At 33.6% G+C, this 22,331-nt stretch overlaps 1 protein-coding gene across 4 annotated transcripts in view; it reads left to right on the plus strand.

Moving 5' to 3' along the window:
- LOC118200115 (cyclin-dependent kinase 6-like) overlaps positions 1 to 22,331 on the plus strand; it is a 596,937-nt gene that overhangs the window by 268,757 nt on the left and 305,849 nt on the right. For 2 of the 4 annotated variants that reach the window (XM_035372046.2, XM_035372041.2), the window contains one exon: positions 21,726 to 22,070. In XM_035372046.2, the coding sequence (XP_035227937.1) occupies positions 21,772 to 22,070 (299 nt within the window). In that variant the 5' untranslated portion in view covers positions 21,726 to 21,771. Of the gene's footprint in view, positions 1 to 8,219; positions 8,664 to 19,895; positions 20,016 to 21,725; positions 22,071 to 22,331 lie in introns of those variants that run through there. The other 2 variants (XM_035372054.2, XM_035372060.2) reach the window with 2 other exon arrangements.

Consider the following 22,331-nt stretch of genomic DNA (forward strand, 5'->3'; position numbering starts at 1 on the left):
AAGTCAACACAGCGCATTTAAGTTCATTTCCTTCATCGTCCAGTTTTATACGAGAAAGTGCGTCAGCTACATTGTTTTCCTTACCCGGTTTATATTTTATTGTGATATTATATTCTTGGAGTTTTAAAGCCCATCTTATTAACCTGGGCGTTAGGTTTTTTCCCGAGTAAAGTCTACCAACAGCCGCATGATCCGAAAAGACTGTTACTGGCGATTTGACGAAATAAACTCGAAATTTGTGTACAGCCATTAATACGGCTAATGTTTCTCTCTCTGTAGCTGTATAATTCCTTTGCGTAGAGTTTAAAGTTTTACTAAAAAATGCCAAAGGATGGCCATTCTGCATGAGAACCACACCTACGGCATAGTCCGACGCATCTGCTGCAATTTCCAGGTTTTCGTCCCCCTCCGGGAATTTTAAAACAGGGGCATTAATAAGCGCTTCTTTTAATCTTTCAAAAGCTGTGTTAGCTTCCGCTGTCCACGTAAATTTAGCCCTTTTTCTTTTGATTACTAAGAGTGGTTCAACAATATTAGCGAAATCTTTTATGAAAGATCGATAGTAAGAACATAATCCAAGGAAAAAAGAAAGTTTCTTGGCGGTGTTGGGCGGTGGGAAATTCTTAATAGCTTTTATTTTTGAATCTTGCGTTTCTATACCCTTTTGCGAAATTTTATAACCGAGATATTTAAGTTCTTTAGTTGCGAACTTGCATTTTGAGGCGTTAATTGTAAGACCGGCCTCTTTTAATAATTTAAAAACTTGTTCTAGATCATTAATGTGTTGTTCCAACGTACTACTCGTTATAATTATATCATCTAGATAAATTAAAGTTGACTTTCCTAGGACAGGCTTTAGAACAATGTCCATAGCTCTCTGGAATGTTGATGGGGCCCCACACAACCCAAAGGGCATGCGTAAAAATGCATAAGTGCCCGATTTTGTTATAAACGCGGTTTTGTGTATATCTTCGGGTCTCATAGCTATTTGATAGTAGCCAGACGTTAAGTCCAAAGTAGACATATATCTTGTCGATTTGATCTCTCTAATGATCTCGTCTATAACCGGCAAAGGGTAAACTGGAAATTTGGTAATACTATTTAGTTTTCTGTAATCAATAGCAAACCTCCAAGCCCTTTTATCCGAAGGAGGAAACTCGTTCTTTTTCCTACATAGTACGACTGGACTCGCGTACTCACTATTTATGGGCGTTATTATTTTATTCTTTAACATCTCCTGAATATGTTCTTCGATGATTAGGTCTTTTTGTTTATCATAACGATACGGTTTAGTCCTACAAGGGTTTTCGGCATTTAATTGAATCTTGTGAGTCACGATTTGGCAGTTTCCTGGTTTTTCTGAAAACAAATGAGAAAAATTGCTCACCACTTGCTGTATTGCTTTACTTTCATGGTCATTCAGATGGCTAAGGTCCACTTCAGGTGTCTCCACAGGTTCCACCACCTTCTGGTCCATCTCCAACACCACGGAACTATCTTGAAAATTTAATTTGGCCCTCGCGGCCCTTAGAAAGTCCATACCTAAAATAAGAGAGTGTTGCAGGTCTTTCACCACAAAAATTAATACTTTGAGATTTTCCTCTTTTACCTGTAAGTTTAATGATAATTTCCCGATGCAGTGACATGTTTTTCCTTGCGCCGCTATAATTTCCGTATTTCTGGTTTTAAATAATCGTATCCTATAAAAATTCTTTTTGAAGAAATTTTCACTCATAAAATTTCCTTCTGCTCCTGTGTCGATGAGGGCTTCTACTGGTACATCGCCAACCAGGACTTGTATAATTGGTAGCTGTGAGTTTTTTACGATGACCGTGTTTAAATGTCTATTTGAGGGTTTTTTTAAAACTTCCGGGGTCTGGACCCTCCCTTTCACAGGCCCCTCTACTCGTTTAAAGCTTTCCTTTCAATCTGTGTCTTCTGGGTACGCGGATGTTTATTTTCAAATTTTCTTTTTGGGCCTTGACCTTCGAGTTTCGATGCGTTAGCTTGATAGTTCTTTCCCCCATAAGAGCGATTTCCATTTCTGGTTTCCTCCTTCCTTCGGGTACTTTGAGAATATGTTTCCCCTCTCGCTTTTTCCGCTATTCTGCGATTTTGAAACTTCACCGCCAATTCGAAAAGTTCCTGCAATGTGGTTGGGTTTCTAATTTCAAAGTAGTCTTGAACAGCGGGTAACAATCTTGGTAATATTATTTCAATAATCTCCGCATCGGGTTTCTTTCCATACAGCATATCCGTTAGCTTGATTTTTCGTAGAATAAAGTCCGTCAATTCTGCTGTATCCCGTTGGTAGAAACTATATAGTTCGGCTTCCAGCCGTGCGCGATCTTTCACTATGGAGAAGGCCGTTACTAACGATTTTTTGAAATTTTCAAATGTATACGTCTGGCCTCCAAATTCCCCTAATAAAAATTTCCCTATGTTTTTCCACCATAGCGCGGCCTGTCCTCTTAGTGCTGATGTGGCGATGGCAACATTTTGTCTTTCAGGCACAGGGTAGATCTGAAAGTGGTTTTCTAGACCTTCGAGAAATACCACCACCGAATTTTTTCCGTCGAAATAGACGTTTGGCTTGATTGATGCTCTCAAAGTCTGGACCAGATATCCAAATCCTTCTAACTGAGTTGTCATTTCTTGGTGTTGTCCAGCGGCTTCCATCCAGTTTTCGGCCATTTCAGTTCGATAAGTGTTCGGGGGCCAATATAACGTTGCGCGCCTCCAACTTGCACGCAACCAAGAGGTGACTGTGAAAACTTGTATAAAAGATAGAGCCTTGTGAAGGGTTTAAGTCGCTTTTTATTCAACGTAATAAATTACAACTGCGTGCTCTTGACGCTCACAGACTGTGCCAACTTGGCAGTCAAATAAAAATAATAACCTGAAAAGAAAGTAAAGACAAGATTCTAACTACGAGGCTCTCTAAAATAACTAACTCACCGCGTTTTACAATACCGCTGCTAATTCAGCAGACCTTGAAGCTCACTGGAACGATTACCACTACTTCCCGCCAAGCACATAGGCCGCAACGCGGGGTTCTTCAATTCTCGCTAACTACCTCCGCGCTCGTGCAGTAAGAATATCACACACCGAACTTGTTTCCTTCTACTTAAATCATAATACTTCCGCTGATAATTTGAATCCTTGCGCGTTCTACTCAAATTTACATATTCTGGCATTGGCAATTCCAGGGGAAAGTAAGGCTTGACAGGAAAGATAGCTTAAACTTAAAATAAATGTTAGTTAAAATAAATATAAACCCTACAACCTTTAAAAAAAACATGTTTCTTTGCTTAATATGGTGTAGGAAACCCGTTGGCATCCAAAACAGCTTGCAGTCTTCTCGGAATACAGTTCCTGTATGTTTGCCAAGGGAATATTATACCATTCTTCCTGCAAAACGGTGGCAAGTTCAGATAACGATGTTGGCGGTGGATAACGAGAACACACTTTCCGTTTCAATGTAGACCACAAAGGTTCGATAATATTCAGGTCTGGTGACTGTGGTGGCCAGGGAAGATGGGACAACTCATCCTCGTGCTCAGAAAACCAGTCCTGGACAATGTGAGCTGTGTGAACAGGGGCTTTGTCGTCTTGGAAGACACCATCACCATCGGGGAACAAAGTTTGTACCATGGGATGGACTTGATCGGCCAAAATGTTCACATAAGTCTTGGCAGTCATGTGCCCTGACACAGTTATCATGGGGCTAGCAGAGAACCACGATATGGCTGCCCAAACCATAACAGAACCTCCGCCATGTTTCACTCTTGGCAACAAGCAGTCTGTATTATAGGCTTGAGATGGCGTTCTCCAGACGTAAACTCGGCCAGAAGTGGGAAACAATGTGAGAGAAGACTCGTCAGACCATATTACTCGCTTTCACTGCTCTATAGTCCAGGCTTTATGATTTAAACACCGCCTTTTCCTGTTACGGGCATTAGCATCACTGATGGGTGGCTTTTCAATTGCAGCACGGCCAGCAATTCCCTGTTTATGAAGCTCCCTTCTAATTGTTTTGGTACTCACAGGGTTCGGTAACACAAGATTCTATTCAGCAGTAAATTTGCAGCTGTTGTCTTCTTATTTTTCGTCACAATTGCCCTTAATGATCGTCTGTCACGATCACTCAGGACACACTTTCGTCCGCGCTGTGATTTAGCAGATGATGTTTTTCCGCTTTTCAAATATACGGAATAAATCTTCGATACAGTACCTCTTGAAACACTAAACACCTCGGCTACCTTGCTTACGGAAGCACCTACCATACATGCTCCAACAATTTGCTCACGTTCGAAGTCTGTTAACTCTGACATAATGCAATCACAACCTCACATAACAGTACTCCGACAACAACTGAACTGTTTAGCACATTTACGAAGTTGTATAGGTGGCGTCAGTAGTCAAAAACGCCAGCGCGACCTACATATTTCATTAAAATCAATCTTTCTTTTCAAACATGCATTTCACAAGGTGTTTCCATATTTTTGTCCATCCACTGTATATTCATAAAGGGGATTTTGCCGAAGAAATGTTCTTCTGTAAATCATTAGAAAGCACCACTACTTCCAAAGATATTTATAGTAAGCTAAAAAATTACTTAGATATAAAAAATATACCAATAAAAAATATAATACATCTTGTACTGCAGATGGTGGTCCTAATATGATGGTCGAAAAATAAAATAAAGCACGCAATAAGAGAAAGGGGTGCTTAAAATTGATAAAAGATGAGAACTCAGAAATGCTTCTTGTGCATTGTATTATTCATATAAAAAAACCTGGTAGCTAAAAACAATCCGCCTGTTCTAAATGAAGTACTAAATTCAGTTATAAAGTGTATCAGTGCTATTAAAGCTAGGGCCAAATGTGAACGTATTTTCAAGTTACTTTATGAAAAACAAAATGAAAACTATATGAGATTTGTACTTCACACTGAAGTAAGAAGGCTGTCGAAAGGGAACTGCTTGGAAAGATTTGTGGAACTATTTGATACTCTTAGTTATTTTTAAGCGACAAACCTGAAATTAAAAATCCATTAACGGATGATAACAAGGCAATTGTGAGTTATTTAGCCGATATCTTTGAAAAATTAAATATATTAAATAAACAACTTCAAGTAGCAAATAAAAGTTATGTCGATGCAAAAGAAAGATATTTGGTTTCATTGTCTTTGTTGAATTATGTCAGGCATATACTATTTACCACAAAAATTTTGAAAAGTTTCATTGGCTCCAAAAATGTGACGCGACTACAGCTATACATGTTATTGGCGATCATCTGAAAATTTTATCGGCTGATTTAAAAGATTTTGTAACTTAAAACAAATTGATTTCCCAACTTTGATGATGCAGCCAATGCTAGTGGATTTGACTGACTTTTCAAATATGCAGTAAAAAGAAGAACTCGCAGATATGCAAAATGATGGGTCAATTAAAGCTTTATTTAATATAAAAGGAGCGATGACATAGCTTTATGAGGAAACCAGAATCAGATATCCAAATTTTTTTCAAATTCACAAAAAATTTCTTTGCAGCAAGTATCAAGCGCAAGGAGCTCGCTAAATTTAAATATTAAAAATAACTAATACTTAAAATAATATTAAAGAAAAACTTTCACTAAAATGAGTTTGTTCTTGAATTTCAGTTCTCCATGTTTTGAAAGTTCACTTACCGTGTTTGCTCAGAAACTTTCAGAGTCATTTCTTCCTAAAAGCTATCATTCAAGTTTCTTTCGTGAACATTTAAATTTTTAAATATTAAAAGTTATGTATATGCTAGGGGAGCTTAAGAATTTTAGAGAGGATTAGGTGGGGCATAGCACAAAAAAGTTTGGGAAACACTGGTCTAGACAGTTTTGTCTCCTGTTGAAGTTCTGTTCTGTTTTTTAATTACGTTCTCCATGAAAGGAATTTACTTTTAATGAAACTAAACAGCACACATAATTCATAACATGGACTATAATTTAATGAATAGTATTTGTTATTATTTATCCACTCTTTGTTACTATCATTTGAATGGAGTTTTGATCATTAAATTCATGCTATTTCTCTGGTAGAAATTCCTGGATAAGGTATGAATGTTTATAATTTTGATGTATTTGAAGACTTGGGTACCTAAAATTTGTCAATGTGAAATTACTTTTGAGATTTGGTCGTAAATAGAAATGACAGCATATGTTGAAATTAAATTCAGGGGTGCGGTTTATACATGAAAATTATTAAAAATAATTGAGCATAAAATACATTGTTGGGTGAACGTTTCCTAGTATTGTACTAGTTGTGGTTGTTGGTCATTGTGACCAGTTGTGGGATACTAGTACTAGTGATAATTGATACTGGTAGTGCAGCAAACTACTATAGTGATCGACAGGGACAGTGAATAAATAGTGCTAAGCACACATGTTTCACTGTCACAGAAACATGTTCCTTTTGATTGAAAATTAAATAATAATAATAATAATAATAATAATAATAATAATAATGTATGGTAAGTACTGTTTTTAGCTTAACTGCTTTCACACCTGCAAAATGGAAAAATATTATATACAGGGTATCTGTTAGTTATCCTCAAGATTTTTTTTAAATTAGGCATATTTAGAATATCGTATTTCTCCTAAGAGAAATTATATATAAAAATTGAAGAAGGTTTTATATAGTATATAAATATGCTTGTGCATGTTTATAGTATAGAGAGTACTACAGTACAATGCAGAAATATTCCATATTGCTTTGCACAGAAAGATAGGTGCCAACCAAGTATTGGTCTTTCAAAAAATATCTCTAGACCATTTCGTTATTTTTCTTTTTTTACCTTCTTCCGTTGCCTCTTGGCTTATAAGAAGGGCAGATAAAAGAGCATTCTGTTGAACTAGTAAAACTTTGTGTTGAGCTGAAAAAGCCATGACACAAAATAACGAAAACGAGCAGAGCGAGTGCGAGAAATCAATTGAGCTAGAAAAGAGCGCGCAAAAGGTTTAGACAAATCCACGCATGCGCAAATTTAGCTTCTCTCATTGGCCACAGCTTAGACACCCGTCTCGCAGGTGTGAACGGATGTCCCGTATTTTATGCCCTTATGACAATGCCTCTATGCGCTTTACGCCCACGTCTGAATGCAGCTTTACGGTACCGTCATCCCAAGCTGACTGATACAATAACGACTGCAAATATCCTATGGATTGGGAATAAAAATTCTGGAGGTTTCTTGTAACTTCACTTCTATTGATCTTATAACTTTCAAACCAAATATTCAAGAAATTCCTAATCAGACAGATAGCTTCGCGATCTAGTTCAACTTAAGTAAATCATAAATTATTAAGCGCTATGTGCCTAAAATATTAATGAATTAATTATGTATTTAAATGCGCAACAATTACAGAAATTACAGACTGCGGAAATACTTATGAAAAAAAAATATTTTCCAACATAAAAAAAAATAATAAATTAAATTAAAAAAAAAAAACCCGTATATTTTGTGTTACCTCTCTATAAGACGATCACCTCCATAAAAGATGCGGATCGTCTGGATCTGTGGGTAATTGTCTGAAATTATGTTCGCTTTATATGCATGCATGTATTTATGTGAATACAGTTTGAGAAAAATGCAGAAGATTAATTGCCGAAGTTTTCTATAATTTTTTAAACTTTTTTGTAGTTGTACATCAAATTTCAGAAAGGTGTAAAACTTGTAGCATCTAGCAAAATCACTTTTATATTTATGAAGGTCAGTGTTTCGCAAACTTTCTAACACTAAGACCTACATGCATTTTAATTGAGACTTATTACAACCTACATGCGCCTGATTACATTCAAACAAAATAAGGGCTAAAAAGGAGAGGCGTTAATAAGGAATTACTAGGTGATGGTAAATAAACATACATAATTATTAGGAATTAATAAATAATTAAAAATATACATATAATTATGTAACAGATAAAAATTGTCTTGCTGCTTACACTTCGGAACCACTACCATAGAAAAACAGCATACTGATATTTTGTAGCTGCCGTTGCTGTGCATATTCGAGTGCTTATCTGGTTGAGATTCTTTCTTTAATAGTTTCCATTTCGTATTCAAATATTACGTAACTTTCCGTACGTTGAAGCCTAGATTTCGTATATTCTGATAAGTCGATAGGTCGTGATAGCTGTGTTGCTAAATTTTAGTACTCTTTCAACCTTGATTAAGAGGGACCTAGAACACCGAAAAGTGTTTCTTCCAACGGTAATTTTAGCCTAGCAGTTGCATTTTACACCTGCGTGTGCTTTAACTACTGCTTCCGGGAAAATCTATTTTCCAAACTCATCTCTGAAGCTTAAAGAAGCAGCTGTAAAAGAAAACGGTTCAAGTTTTGTATCCAAAATTCAGAACCATCTTGCCATTGGGTTCTTTTTCTTCTTTTATTAAACCTGGTGCGCACGCGCTACGGTCGAATAGAACATGCGCAGTTTTTATTTTTAGATCCTCTCGAAGACGTGATGTCATGGCTAATGTACGAAAGGATTATGTCCAGGCTATTTACAAATGACAATTCAAAATACTTTCAAGTTGTTTGTAAATATTCGAACCTGTCCTTTTGGAAATAAAACGTGCCTTCAGCGTTTTTGTGTTCGGTATCCTGGATAATTCAAGAGTTTACATCATTTGTAAGTAACAAACATTATTTTTATGTTCCGAGTTTGCTTTTTAATTTGCAAAGAACAATGTTTTTATACTTAAATGTGCAAGGTATGATAATTTAACCGCTTATTTTCGTAGACGTAAAAAAGCATAAAATGTTTTATGGTGATTAATTTATGAACCGTTCTGTAGCATGTAGTAAACTAAATATCGGATTCTATGGACTTTTAGATGGCATTTTGTTTATCAACAATAAGGCCATTTTAAAATCTTTTGTATTCTTTTTATATTAACCTCTTGTCTATGATTCAAATGGCTTCATTTCCGTTTTCTTTTTTACATATATATATATATTCTTAATGGCTATTCTTATTTATTCGATAGATTTGTGCTTGTTGCTTTTAAGCTTATAAATATAGTAAAATTAATTTTAACATGCATCTGTTGAATTTTGATTTATATCATCAAGTGTTATTTTAATGATCATATTGAAATTACTTTAGTTAATTATTAAGTAATTTAAAAAAAATTCAAATACGTATTTTATAGATCACTTTTAGAAGTCGTTTTATGTAATGTGGGAAATTGTCAACCATAGAAAACATTAACAATCAAATAGATTTAGATGAGTCTTTGAATCTTTTTTAAGTAAATAGTGTTAATTTTATCTAAATAACTTTTTTCTTTTGTCTAATATTAATATTTGCCAGTAGCTGTCAAAATGTTCAAGACTAGGACATAGTTTGCTCGGAATCAAGTGTCTGATAAATCGCTTCCATGAATAATCAACCAATATTCGGATTTGAAGTACTAGTTTTCTGCTGTTCTGCACTTACATTGGTGCGAACATAGACAAGCGCTACTTTCATTGCCATGTCCCCCAAAACATGTAAAGCTGTTTATACATGACAGGTAGAAAACCATACATACATCTGAAAGATTTAAGGTCGCATGAAAAGAGTTGGCTGATTTAGACGTACTGTGTTGGCTGATTTAGACGTACTGTGATATTAAGTCCAAACTTAAGCAAAAATTAATTTAAAAAGAGGAAAACTGCATCACACACGACACCCATATATCCTCTTTAATAAATGCATGGCTCCACATCGCTCATTCATGTGTTCTTCACATCATCACAGTTATCATTGCAAGATGTCACTGAGAAAGACATAACGCATTTCAAAATTAGCATGCATTATAACTCAGTAAGAACTGAATAATTGCATTTTCTTAGCGATGCCATTTGGTTAATAATAGGATTTTTAATTTATATTTCAAATTTAATCAATTTGTAATTGTTTAAGTAAATTGAACCAGTAAATGCACTCTAAATTTAAATCTTTATTTTTATTTCTAATAAAAGATCTAATACATGTAATTTAATTTTTTATATATTTAACTGGTATTTTTATGAATATTTGTAGCGTTATTGTAATGACGAAATGATATTTCTAAGGCCACGTGTTACTTACCTGCTGCAAAATTATTAGCCAAAGGGTGAACGAAATAATAAAGAATAATAGCTAAAGGGTGAACGAAATAGTAAAGAATAATAGCTAAAGGGTGAACGAAAATAATAGCCCAAAAGCGAAATTAAATAGGCCCAGAAGGCATTTTGTGGCATTTCGTTTTGGCATTTTGTGGCGTTTCACTATAAACGGCGTTTCACTTTTCAAATTGTTGCCACCAGATATTATCGCCCTGTATTTTAAATAATAAAGAATATGCATAAATGTATGTATGTATGCTTCTCACATTGTGATAAAACAACGATTCCTAGAGCCATCAAATTTTGAATAACGTAAGTCTCCACCCAAATATAGGCATATGGAAGACCAAATTTGGAATCTATTTTATTATCTATTCCATATTTTGTAAAGCATTTATGAATTTTTGATTTAGAAACACAACGATTTCAAAGCGATTAATGGCAACACGGTACGGGGGGAAAAAATATCTCCAGCTCGCGAGAGTTTGTATTGGAAATTCTAAAGATATGCTCTTTTAAATACTTTGTGATATTGCTGTTGAATTTAATTTTATGATTTAAGAGCGAAGAACATTATATTTAATAAATAAAGGTAACACACAAAACGTTAAAAAACCACCCCTTTCTGCGTAATATAAAATCTGAAAGCTTGCAGATTTATTTATATATTTATTTATTTTTTAATCCCAAAGGGGTGTTATCCCGGAAGGGCTATTAGTCTAGAAACAGCATTTTGCGTTGGTTCACTATAAATGTACGTTTCACTTTTCAAGGTTGCTACGAAATATTATCGCCCTGCTTATATTTAAAGAAATTAAATAATGAAGAATCTGCATGAATGTGTGTATGTTTCTCGCTCTGTGAAAAACAACGGTACCTAGAGCCATCAAATTTTGAATAGCATGTTCTTCCACCTGAATATGGACACCTAGAAGCCCGAATTTTGAATTTGTTTTATTGTTTCTTTCATATTTTGTAAAACTTTAACGAAATTTTTATTAAAAAACTCAACAAAAAAACTCAACAATTTCGAAATGAGCAGTGAGAACATTGTACGAAATAAAATATTTTTGTCTTCAACGCGCGAGACTGTTTATCGGAAATTCTAAAGATATGCTGTTTTTAAATATTTTAAGAGGCGTTAACCTAAATACTCTCAAAATATGGCTCTCGGCTTCCGAAATATGTATGTGTATGTAAATGGGAGGAAAAAAGGGCCCTTTGGGTGTAATATAAAATATGAAAGCTTTCATATTTTTTGTTTGTTTCTTTTAAAATTGTGTTTTATATCAATGCATAAACCTGTATTTAAACTACAGTGCTATTAATTTCATTATGCCTTTCTTCAAATTTCTGTGGCATTCTAGGATGTCAGCTGAATAATTTAAATGAGACTATAACTGTGTATACACATTAATCCCTGCTTGTAACTGAAATGAAAACGAAGAACTTCAAATATAAATTTTGAAGATTTCTGTATTCAGAATTAATTCAAAAATAATGTTATTCCCGAAAATGGTACGTACAGTAATGAGCTATTTTCATTTTTTTTATGAAAACATTTGTCTATGATTATGCGGATTTTTTATTATTATTATTAGCATATTTATCTCTGACAAACAGGATTCTATTATATCAGTTATTGCATTAATTTTGAGAAAATTAGACGTAGGAATGTAAATATTCCAATAGCCTTTGTCCAAGAGTAAATTTATTAGAATTTATTTGTTTCCTCAGATTTGAACCCTGTTTTTATTTTACAACATATTCACATTTTAGTGTAATTAACGTATCGTTACTCTATAGTTTCATGGTAGGTTGTTATATTAAAAACGTAGCTATTGTTTTTGAATTGAAACATTATTCATTGGCAAAAAACTATATCTAATATTCTGCAAGATGTCTTATATGGAAGGTAAATGGACGATCAGTGTAAGAATGTGCTATGAGCTTCAGTATGGCTTCCTCTGTCTCCTCTTCCAAGATACCTGAAAAAGTTGTTTTTATGTATAACATGCAATCTGTTGGCATTAACAGCATCGATGTACGTATGTGTCTAGTGTTACATTTTCTTTCGTGGTTCTCGAGGGATTTCTGTAGATGGACAGCAGAAACAGATATATTCGGTCAACCGTAAGACAGTATATGTTTGGGTCTCCAACTGGCAACAGTTCGTGATAACTCGATTACTGTCATGGATATTGTAATAGTGTGAAAAACAGGAAGAAATTCTTTAGTATGTCGATAATGACTAGGTATATGAAGAAAGAGATCGCTGAATTCCATTAGCCATATGGCTAAGTCTCTCACATTCACGCTCGGCGAGATGTTTTATATGTTATATGACTATAGTTAACAACCTTTCTCAAACAAGCTGCGCCTTTCCGCAGAGTTTTGGAATTTGATATCGTGCAACAGCCATGGTCTACAGCCCAAAAGGATATCGCCTATGTAGTGGCTTGTATTCTTTACTGTTCAGGTAACTGAATTCAAAAATATGTGTGATCTTATGTTTTCACAATTCTAATTGTATTTGGTGTTTTATGTTTTTCTATATCTTTCAGTTTTTAATGAAGATATTTTGAGTTTTATTATTTTTACCTTCCGCGAAGTGAGAAATATATCTCTAATGAAATTCGAGGAAATAAGTGTTTTGTATTAGCAACACATATTGTCGCCAGTCTGTCTCGACAGAGGAGAATGTTTACGAGTAGCGCATGCGCATTAGGTAAGCGGTGCTGAATCGTCTGTGAAAAACTGTTACTTTTTTATTTGTTTAATTTCTTTTATACGAGTACATCGTTTCAGGTTTATTATAATATTTAAATATAACATATGGCAACGATTAGATAATTCTTCAGATGATTTAATTTTTATGCATTCTGAGTTATAAAATGAGGGAGATGTAACGCTGTTAAGGGAACCTAGCGCCACAGTGTCGCTATGGTAAATAAATATGGTGAATTTTAAGGAGTGCCTTTATTCTGTTGTGGTTTAATTTAATTCAATAAGCTTAAATTAAATGCATGAAAAAATACGTATAATTTAATATGTATTACTGTAGATATCCACTGAATTCTTATCTTAATTTCGAATGTTATTTCTAGATTATATTACTAATGAATCGCCGAACACTAATATTGTAAATGAATTGGTCGTTTAAAAGTTGCTTTTCTGCTTAGGTCACTTTTAGCCGCCGTGCCTTGGATGACAGGATAGCTGAGCAATTTGTATTTACTGCTTATCGATTCTTTATATCCACAGTGGAGAGCCTGTGACTTAATAAAGTCAGTTATTATTATCCTTGTTGTCATTTGAAATTGTTTATTCGGAAAATCGTTTTTCATTCTTCTATCAAATTCTGCTTTATTGAGGACATATTGTCTATCAGTAAAAATATGTTTTATTTTATAAATGCATTTTAATATAATGTTTTGCAAACCAACTTCAGTACCGTTTAGTAAAGTTAAATTTTTGACGTGTAGTCTATGTGTCATTTGGAACGTTAATTATTTTATATTTGTGTGTATATTTTTTACATAATTTCCTTTTCAAGAGCTAAATGATACATTTTATTTTTCTCACATAGTATTTATTCTTCTAAAGTGCAGTAGAATCCATTTTTTTTTAACATTTTCTTGCATGAAATAGCTAGCTTAAGTAAAGTTAAGCAATTACACGCAAGGTACCAAAGTTCTAGTAAAACGCCTGGAAAAAGAATATAATTTGTAAATGTCTGAGAAGAAATATATAGCTCGACGAGGCACAACGGTTCCACGTGAAACCTTTTGAACTGACTGAGCTTCAAAATTCAACTTTTATTTCTCATGTCTCAAAGGTGCAATTTACTATATGCATAAATAAGGTAAAAAGAAAATTCTTCATGCTTCCGCTTAAAAGTCGTTGTGATACTGTGGTTCCGGTGAAAAAGTTTGTTTATTCTCCGGTTTAGTTTGTTCTCCTTTCTTAAATTATATATAGGCCCAAAATCAGTATTCATATGTGCGTATATTACAGATAGTTAAGATATCAAACAGAGATAAAATATTTTTTTAATAAAAGGAATTCCCTTAAATTTCAGTACAGAATTTCTATTTAATATCTGATTAAAATGTATCAACATATGGTGATCTTGAAAAGTATAGTGTTGTATTACTTTTCAAACATGTGAGAGTATCAATAATTATTCGACCATTTTCTATAAAATAAATATTTGAAACTCTGATGAGTTAATAATTTCAACAGAGCATTTATTCGTTATTATTCGGAAGAACACAAGGTTAGGTATAACCGAAATAAAGAGATAATATATTGATATGTATCATGTACCACCATCGCTGAAAGTGTCAAATACTTCTGAAATAATAATAATATAAAAAATAAAATGTAGAAGAAAAATCTGTAAGAGATCAGATTTTTCATAACGTCCAGTAGGGCGTATTTTTTAACGTTTTGTGTGTTACTTTTATTTATTAAATATCATGTTGTTCGCACTTAAACTATAAAATTCAGTTCAACAGCAATATCGCAAAATAATTTTAAAATGAGCATATCTTTAGAATTTACGATATACTGTATCGCGCGCTGGAGATTTTTTTTTTTTTTTTCCCGTACAGTATTGCCATTGCTCGCTTTGAAATCGTTGAGTTTTATTAATCAAAAACTCATAAACGCTTTACAAAATATGAAACAGATAACAAAACAAATTCCAAATTTGGTCTTTCAAATGCCCATATTCGTGTGGAGACGTACATTATTCAAAATTTGATGGCTCTAGGTAACGTTGTTTTATCACAAAGCGAGAAACATACATACATACATTTATGCAAATTCTTTATTCTTTAATTTCTTTAAATATAATACAGAGCGATAATATTTGGTGGCAACAATTTGAAAAGTGAAACGGACATTTAAAGTTTTCGATGCGAAATGCCAAAACAAAATTCATAGCACTTGCCCTTCTGGGCTAACAATTAACTGTGTGAACATTTTAGATCGCAGCCTAGCATGTTAAAAAAGAGTAAATTAAAAAATAAATTATAAATTACAAACCGAAGGGTTTTCTTCTTAAATGAAGATAAATATCTTCTTTTCGTTAAACAAAATTAAAATTATCTTGAGAAAAATTTTAATTTTAAAAGCGACAGTACATTTGTCTGCTTTGATTTTCTGAGAGCAAAATTACATAAACAGAAGAATACCAAAAGGTTAAAAATGTGTATTTCTGTATATTCCTCAAAATTTCATCGCTCGTTTTTTAATACTGATAGTAGTGTGCACAAATAAAATCACGTAGAAATTTTACAATCGATATACTTTTATGTGCGATATTAGAAAGAATTACGTAAAATATTATATACTTATGCTAGTAAATAAAAATTTCTTTCAAATTTAACTAAAGGTGATCTTTAATTTCTTAAGAGTTGTAATACATTTCTGATTTTGTAACAGTTTTTGGGTTGATATATTATTTTTAAAATATCGAATTTAACAAATATTTTCTTTTCTTAAAAAGTTAATATAAATTCATAATTTAATTAAGAAATTTTAATTGCGAAAATTTTAATTTTGTGATTTCGTTAGAAAAATTATTGCTGCGAACTAATTTACAATATCATTTAAATTCTAAGAGCATATATAAATTAAAAATTAAAAAATAAACAATATTTTTAAATAGAGGTATATGCAAGTATGTTCCGAATTTTGTTAACTTTACAGAACTAAAATTTTGAATGAAATGGAAAAAAAAAAGGGGGGGAAGTTCTTGCGATAATTAGAGACTTGGTGTTTTGGTTAATTTGAACCCGAACTGTTTAAAAAAAATCGACATATCTTGAAATAAGGGTTATCTTATTTTGTGTCAAAATGTGCGTGTAAATTTATGCAATACTGTATGTAAATTTATGTTCCTTTGTCAATCGATGTACTTTTATGTACGATATTAGAAAGAGGGATAAATTAAAAGATCTCCCAAAACATAAGTCTTTTGGGAGAGATAAATTAAAAGAAAAGAAAGATAAAATCTGAAAGAGTTCAGGTTTTATTTTCGCACTTAAAGATCTGTTAAGATTTTTTATGCTGTCGCTGAACATCGCAGATTACCAACCTGCTCTTGGAACGACTTCTGCCAATACAGTTTTGTTGTCTTTTTAGATTTATTATTATACATCACTTTTTGCGCGCTTACGCCATATACCATTCAACGGAAAAAATTACAAAAATATTAGAAACAAAATAGCAGCATATGCTTAGAATTCTCGATGCAGTGTTAAGTGTTGATATAAATTTTTCATTTTTTTTTTTTTTTTTTTTTTTTTTTTTAAATCTAGTCTTTTCTCAGTCCTTCAAATCAGTGTTCAATTTTCTTATTAAGATGGCTTGCTTTTTATTATTAACATTTTGTGTGTTAAAATTGTTAATTAAATATTATGTTCTTTGCACCTTGTAAAATTCAATTCAACACCAAAATCACAAAATATTTAAAAACAACATATCTTTAGAATTTCCGATAGACAATCTCGCTTGCTGGAGAAAAAAATGCCACCCCCGTACAGTGTTGCCATTGCTCGCTTTGAGATCGTTAAGTCTGTTAATCAAAAATTCGTTAAAGTTTTACAAAAATATGAAATAAATAATAAAACAAATTCCGAATTCCACATTTGGGCTTTCAAATACCCATAGTCGGATGGAGGATTACGTTATTCAAAATTGGATGGCTCTAGGTATCGTGTTTTTTCATTTTGCGAGAAATATACATACATTCATGCAGGTTTATCCTTATTTAATTTTTTTAAGTATAATACAGCGTGATAATATTTAGTGGCAACAGTTTGAAATGTGAAACGGTCATTGTGAAGTAGTATTTGTATTAACGGTCAAAGTGAACCGACGCAGAATGCCGTATGGAGACTTATAGCCTCTTTGGGCTAAAAGTATTTCAGAACAGCATATCTGTAGGCAAAGTGTAACTTTTTAATGTGTTCTTGAGCATGATGTACTACCGAGATAATGGGGGGGGGGATATCATTTCGTGTGCTTTTTAAGCAAATTCTATTAAAATTAACGATATCAGATACGCTTCGGAAAAGAACTTTTATTTTATTTATAATTCTTTTAAAATTAACTATCCATGTAATAAACTTCTAGTCTTCCCTTCACCAACTTTTCGATTGACATCTAATGGAGCAGATGTTCCCATGTAATTACAGATTCGTGTACTTCCCATTCTGAGAGGACCGTTAAAATAGAGATTTAGAGACGTTGTTTCCAAATTCGTTTATCGTTCATCTTTCATGTACGCGGTTTTAAGCTGAAACTTATTGTGCTTCAGATATAAGAATCGTACGCGTGCCTATTTATCGGTATGTTGTTTAAAATTGGCACGAAATAAAAGAAGACAGCAGCTGCTTTTTTATCGTTACTCTCTGAATTTATCTATTGTTCTGAGAGAGGGGGGAAAATGTCTTGTTTTTGCATTAGAATTGTCTGTAGCGAAGTTTTTCGAAAAATGTTTCACCGTTATGTTACGCTACCATGCACTTGTCACATGCACTACTGAGTGAAAATAAAATAGTTGCTCTATCTTTCTATGTGCCCTAGTATTAGCTAACTTCCAGAATGTGACTATTCGGTGTGACTTCGTATCTTTGTCTTCCGAGTTATAATTATATTGCATAGCAAACTGATTGATTTGTAGCAGCAAACGTTTAAAATATAAATCTTTCTTTCATTTTTCAGCAATATATTTACTGGACGCAGTGTAAAACAAATATAATTTGCCAATATGTTTAGTATTGGTATTAGTATCATGATTGTACTTGATGAAAAATATTTCTAACACCGGGCATTACATATCGCAGTGTAGATAATCGTTTGGTTTCATTCAATATAAATGCTAATTTTTTAATATCTGTTGTTACGTTTTGTGATTTCGTTAGATTCTGAAGATTATAATGTTGTAAAAATGGTCTTTCACATTCTTTTAAATTAAAAATGATCCGAAAATATTAATTGGGTAATTTTCAATTTTTTTCTTTTATTATATCACGGTTTTATTTCTCACATGCAGTTAAAATGCTGCAGAGGACGTTTCATTCCTGGACATATTATGCGGCTTCGTTTGAAAAAGGCGTCATCACTTGCTTCGATGTTCTGGGAGTAGAACATTTTCCTTTCTTTCATCTTCGAGAGACATTTCCAGATTTTACTTTTTCTAAGCAGTTTTCTTTTGTATATGTTGCTAGTTTTCAATAAATGTGTATTTCTGGTTATATGTCATTTATTATTTATTCATCTAATGATTTTATCGAGTTTTACTTAACTTTATCATATGTCTTATAATAACAATTGGATGTTGAAGACAAAATGTAATGCTACAGTTTTAGTGAAATTGAATGATAGGCTATGGATTTTTTTTACACCTTCAGGATGATTTCGAAAATAGGAGCATGTAAAAACAAAATAAAGTACAGAATTCAATAATGAAAAATATTTCAATTTTAAAAGTTCGAAATGTGTCTTCCTATAGTTCTTCTTTCGATTGCAAAATAAATGCGAATCGATAAATCTCAAAACGATATTTAATCTCTAATGTTACAAAAATATTTTAACATTGTGACTATATTGTTTACGTGGCGTTTTTTAGAAAAATGACATTAATATAAAGCATTTTGTTTCCTCTGCTGTGTCCTGAAATGTCAAGAACCGTGTCTTCGAAGCGCAGTTTGAATACCGCTGGTGTAATATGATGCTAAAATGCTTAGATAATTAATAGCTTTTAATAATAATCTTCTATGTTTTCCAAAGAAGAAAAATACTATAGTATATTGGCTTTTAGGTCGGGTGTCATCTCGACGTCGAGAAATATATTGCCTTCTTTTTAAACTGTTGCTCTAGTTTTGATTATTTTTCAGTTTTTCTTTTAAAATTTTTTAGATGAAATTCGTACTGCAAGTAAGATCTTATTTCTGCAAATGAAATATTTATTTTTTTTTCTTACTTGTTTGTTTATACATAAGATAAAAGAGTGACGTAACGTTTGTACTTCATCTGAAAGATGAATATCAGATAATGTTCATAGTTTGGCCTTGATTTCAAATAATAAAACTTAGGTTGGGGGGATTTTCTCAATAGATGGCGCCGTATGTTTTATTATTATTTTCAGCAGGTAAAACAGTGCATATGCGCCGAATAATCTGTCGCTGGGTGGGTGGGGTGTTTCTTACGAAGTATATTGAGCCATTTCATTTGAAATCAACACCAAATTAAGCCTGCATATATTAATAAGTAATTGAAAACATTTTTAAAAAATAAATAATAAGGCAGTAACTAGGAAAATTCATTGAAGTAGCTTAATGAATTTATTAAGGATGATGTAATTTTTATGTTATGAATATGAAAAATGTAATTATTTATGTTTAATGAATAATGTAGAATATTGATGAATATATGAATTTCGTATAGATCGTAAAGTGTATCCAAAACATAATATTATAATTTATGAATATTGCTGCAGACTTTTTTATAATTCAGTAACGTGTTTGAACATTGTAGTAGTTTATATATTCTTTAATACCTTTTGTTTTCGTATCATATTTCACTACTTTGAGACTCTCAGTGATGATTTCAGAAGACGCGAGAGAGAGAGATAATTGTTGAGCGGCCCCGAGTCAGCTGACGAGGCTGGCCCAGAGTTGGGATAGTGCCAGTGTGATTCATTTAGGAAATGCTTATTTGCACAGCCTTATCCGTCTCCTTCTCAGTTGCACCCCTGTCTTTGCCGTGCGTTGTTTGTTGTTGTTGTTGCTGCTGTAGAATAATTTTTTTGTGGAGGAAAAATTGCATGTAAAAGAGGCTGCAGCTTCCAAAATAACATTCAGACTATTTTGGAGTACGGATTCAAATTATAGCTTGCTAATTACTGTAACGCAAAAATTATGTAATAATTTTAACATAACAATTAAAATATGTAAACATAATATTTTATATATAATATTAATTAACGTAATAATAGTACTTGTGGCTCAGTGCGCCAGTATTTTTTTGTACCTTCCCATTTTAAACTCCAGAACCAGTTAGTTTATGTACATCTTTGCTACAGTTTCTAACGATGGTTTATTATACCATTTGTATGCCAGATCAGTTGTATTGAATTCTAATTCATTACCGAAATTTGCAATCTTTATTAGATAAGATACCATTGAGAAATGTGCAGCTGTAATACAAGAATGCAAACTCCATGCTTGTCGCATGTAAAGCCTAACATATCGCTGTCCGTAATTCAGGAAGAGTCGCTAGTGTTATGTAATGTGGTTTCACACCTTTTTCCGAAGCATCGGAAGGTGCTCAGTAATATTTAAGTCAGGGCTTCTAGGTAACCAATTCATGACAGAGAAGTCAGAGGAACGCTCATCCAACAAGGCAGTAGCCAACCGGGACCTGTGAGAATTGCAATTATCGTGCTGGAAATACTCCATTTCCATGTGAATGACAGGACAACATAAATGGATAGAGATGATTGCTGAGTAGGCTACCTACCGAATCATCTTGATGGAGGTTGGTGCAGTTACCAAGGATCTCAAGAGCAAACAACGAGGATCTCAAACACTATCAAGAACAAACAAGAGCAACCAACCTGGCATGCAGGATCCATGACTATATGAGCCTGACGCCATATTCCCAGTCTCTCCTTCGGTGTTAAGTGTCGGAATCGAGACTCATTACTCCATGCTACTCGTTTCCGGTCCTGTAGAGTCCATTCTCTGTGTTCTCTTGCCCAGGCAAGATGTGCAGCTCGATGGCATTAAGTAGCGGTAATCTCATGGCTCTACAACTCCCGAAGCCCATATGGTGAAGCGAGCTTTGAATGAACCGTTTATTGACTATACGATTGGCGCCCTGATTGAGATGGGTCGTACTTTGAGCTAATGTTTGGATTTTCTGGCTATGTACAATACGCCAGAGCACTCTTACACTACGTTCATTCAAGGTTAATTGTTCTTTGCAGTTTGCCCAATCGCTAGTTTTCTCTCCCATCATCCATGTATTCTCGGTATACTCTTGACACTATCGATCTAATCCTTGCCCTCTGATGATTTCGAAAATCGAATGGCCTATGAGTCGAGCGTCTACTGTCTGTCTTCGATCGAAGGTGTCTAAATTAGAAGTTTTACCCATACTGGCAATTGAAACGACTGATTAACAGCAACCATAGTACTCGCTATATATGCGGTTACCGTAACGCCCTCACGTGAGCAGAAATGCGTCGCAGCGCTACAAAATTTGTATAGCCATGACTATGCCTAATTCAGTGGCATTTCAGTGTATTTTCTTTGTTGCTTTCACTTTAATATTTATTTTGTTACGTTTTAATATTGAATCCTTCTTTCATTTCTTACTTGAAGCAGATGCCTTATTGTACGTAGGCTCAGCACAGCTCCGTTTAATATATTAAATTTCTGAAATGTATTTATGTTGCATAGCTATGTTATTTTATGTTCAAACTGAAGGAAACGGACACGTATTTTAAATATGGAGTTTTGAATGTTATCCTTTGATATCGCTATATTCAATTTCCAATCATTGTATTTTTTATTTTCAGACTATGAGCCGGTGGTGAGCCCAAGCACCCCGGGACTACTGGGACCATGCCTCGTCCCAAGAGGAGTACACGTTCTGTGGCGACACCACCACAACAACCAGATCTCAGAGAAAGCCCCAGTTCTATCATCCAGGATACAGCCGAGAATTATGAGGAAGTGTCTCTTATAGGCACGGGCGCCTATGGAACTGTGTACAAGGCAAAGGACCTTGCCAATGAGGGACAGTTTGTGGCTCTAAAAAAAATTAGGGTACCCCTCACAGAAGACGGAATTCCTCTAGGGACACTCAGGGAAATAGCTCTGCTCAAACACATCGAGGCTTTCGAGCATCCAAATGTAGTGAGGTAAGTTACTTTCCTTGGTCTCTTCAACATTTGAAGTTTACACTTCAAGGTTGTTGGTGATATTGTATAACGTTATTAATGGTTGCATTTAAAGGTAATAATTCTATCATTTCATGCTTCAAAGAAGCAGTTGTTGGAAGATGGTTTTTAACTTTCAGAGCGTGTATTTCAAAAATTAAAGTGAAAAGCAGCTTTAATATGAAGTAGATTTTGAATAGATCGAGGACAATTATGTATGGGCTTTTTTATCTAAATGGCTTC

The sequence above is a fragment of the Stegodyphus dumicola genome, chromosome 9 (assembly GCF_044657685.1).
Source record: "Stegodyphus dumicola isolate Sdum_Otavi_A_Nest chromosome 9, ASM4465768v1".
NCBI classification, from domain to species: Eukaryota; Metazoa; Arthropoda; class Arachnida; order Araneae; family Eresidae; genus Stegodyphus; species Stegodyphus dumicola.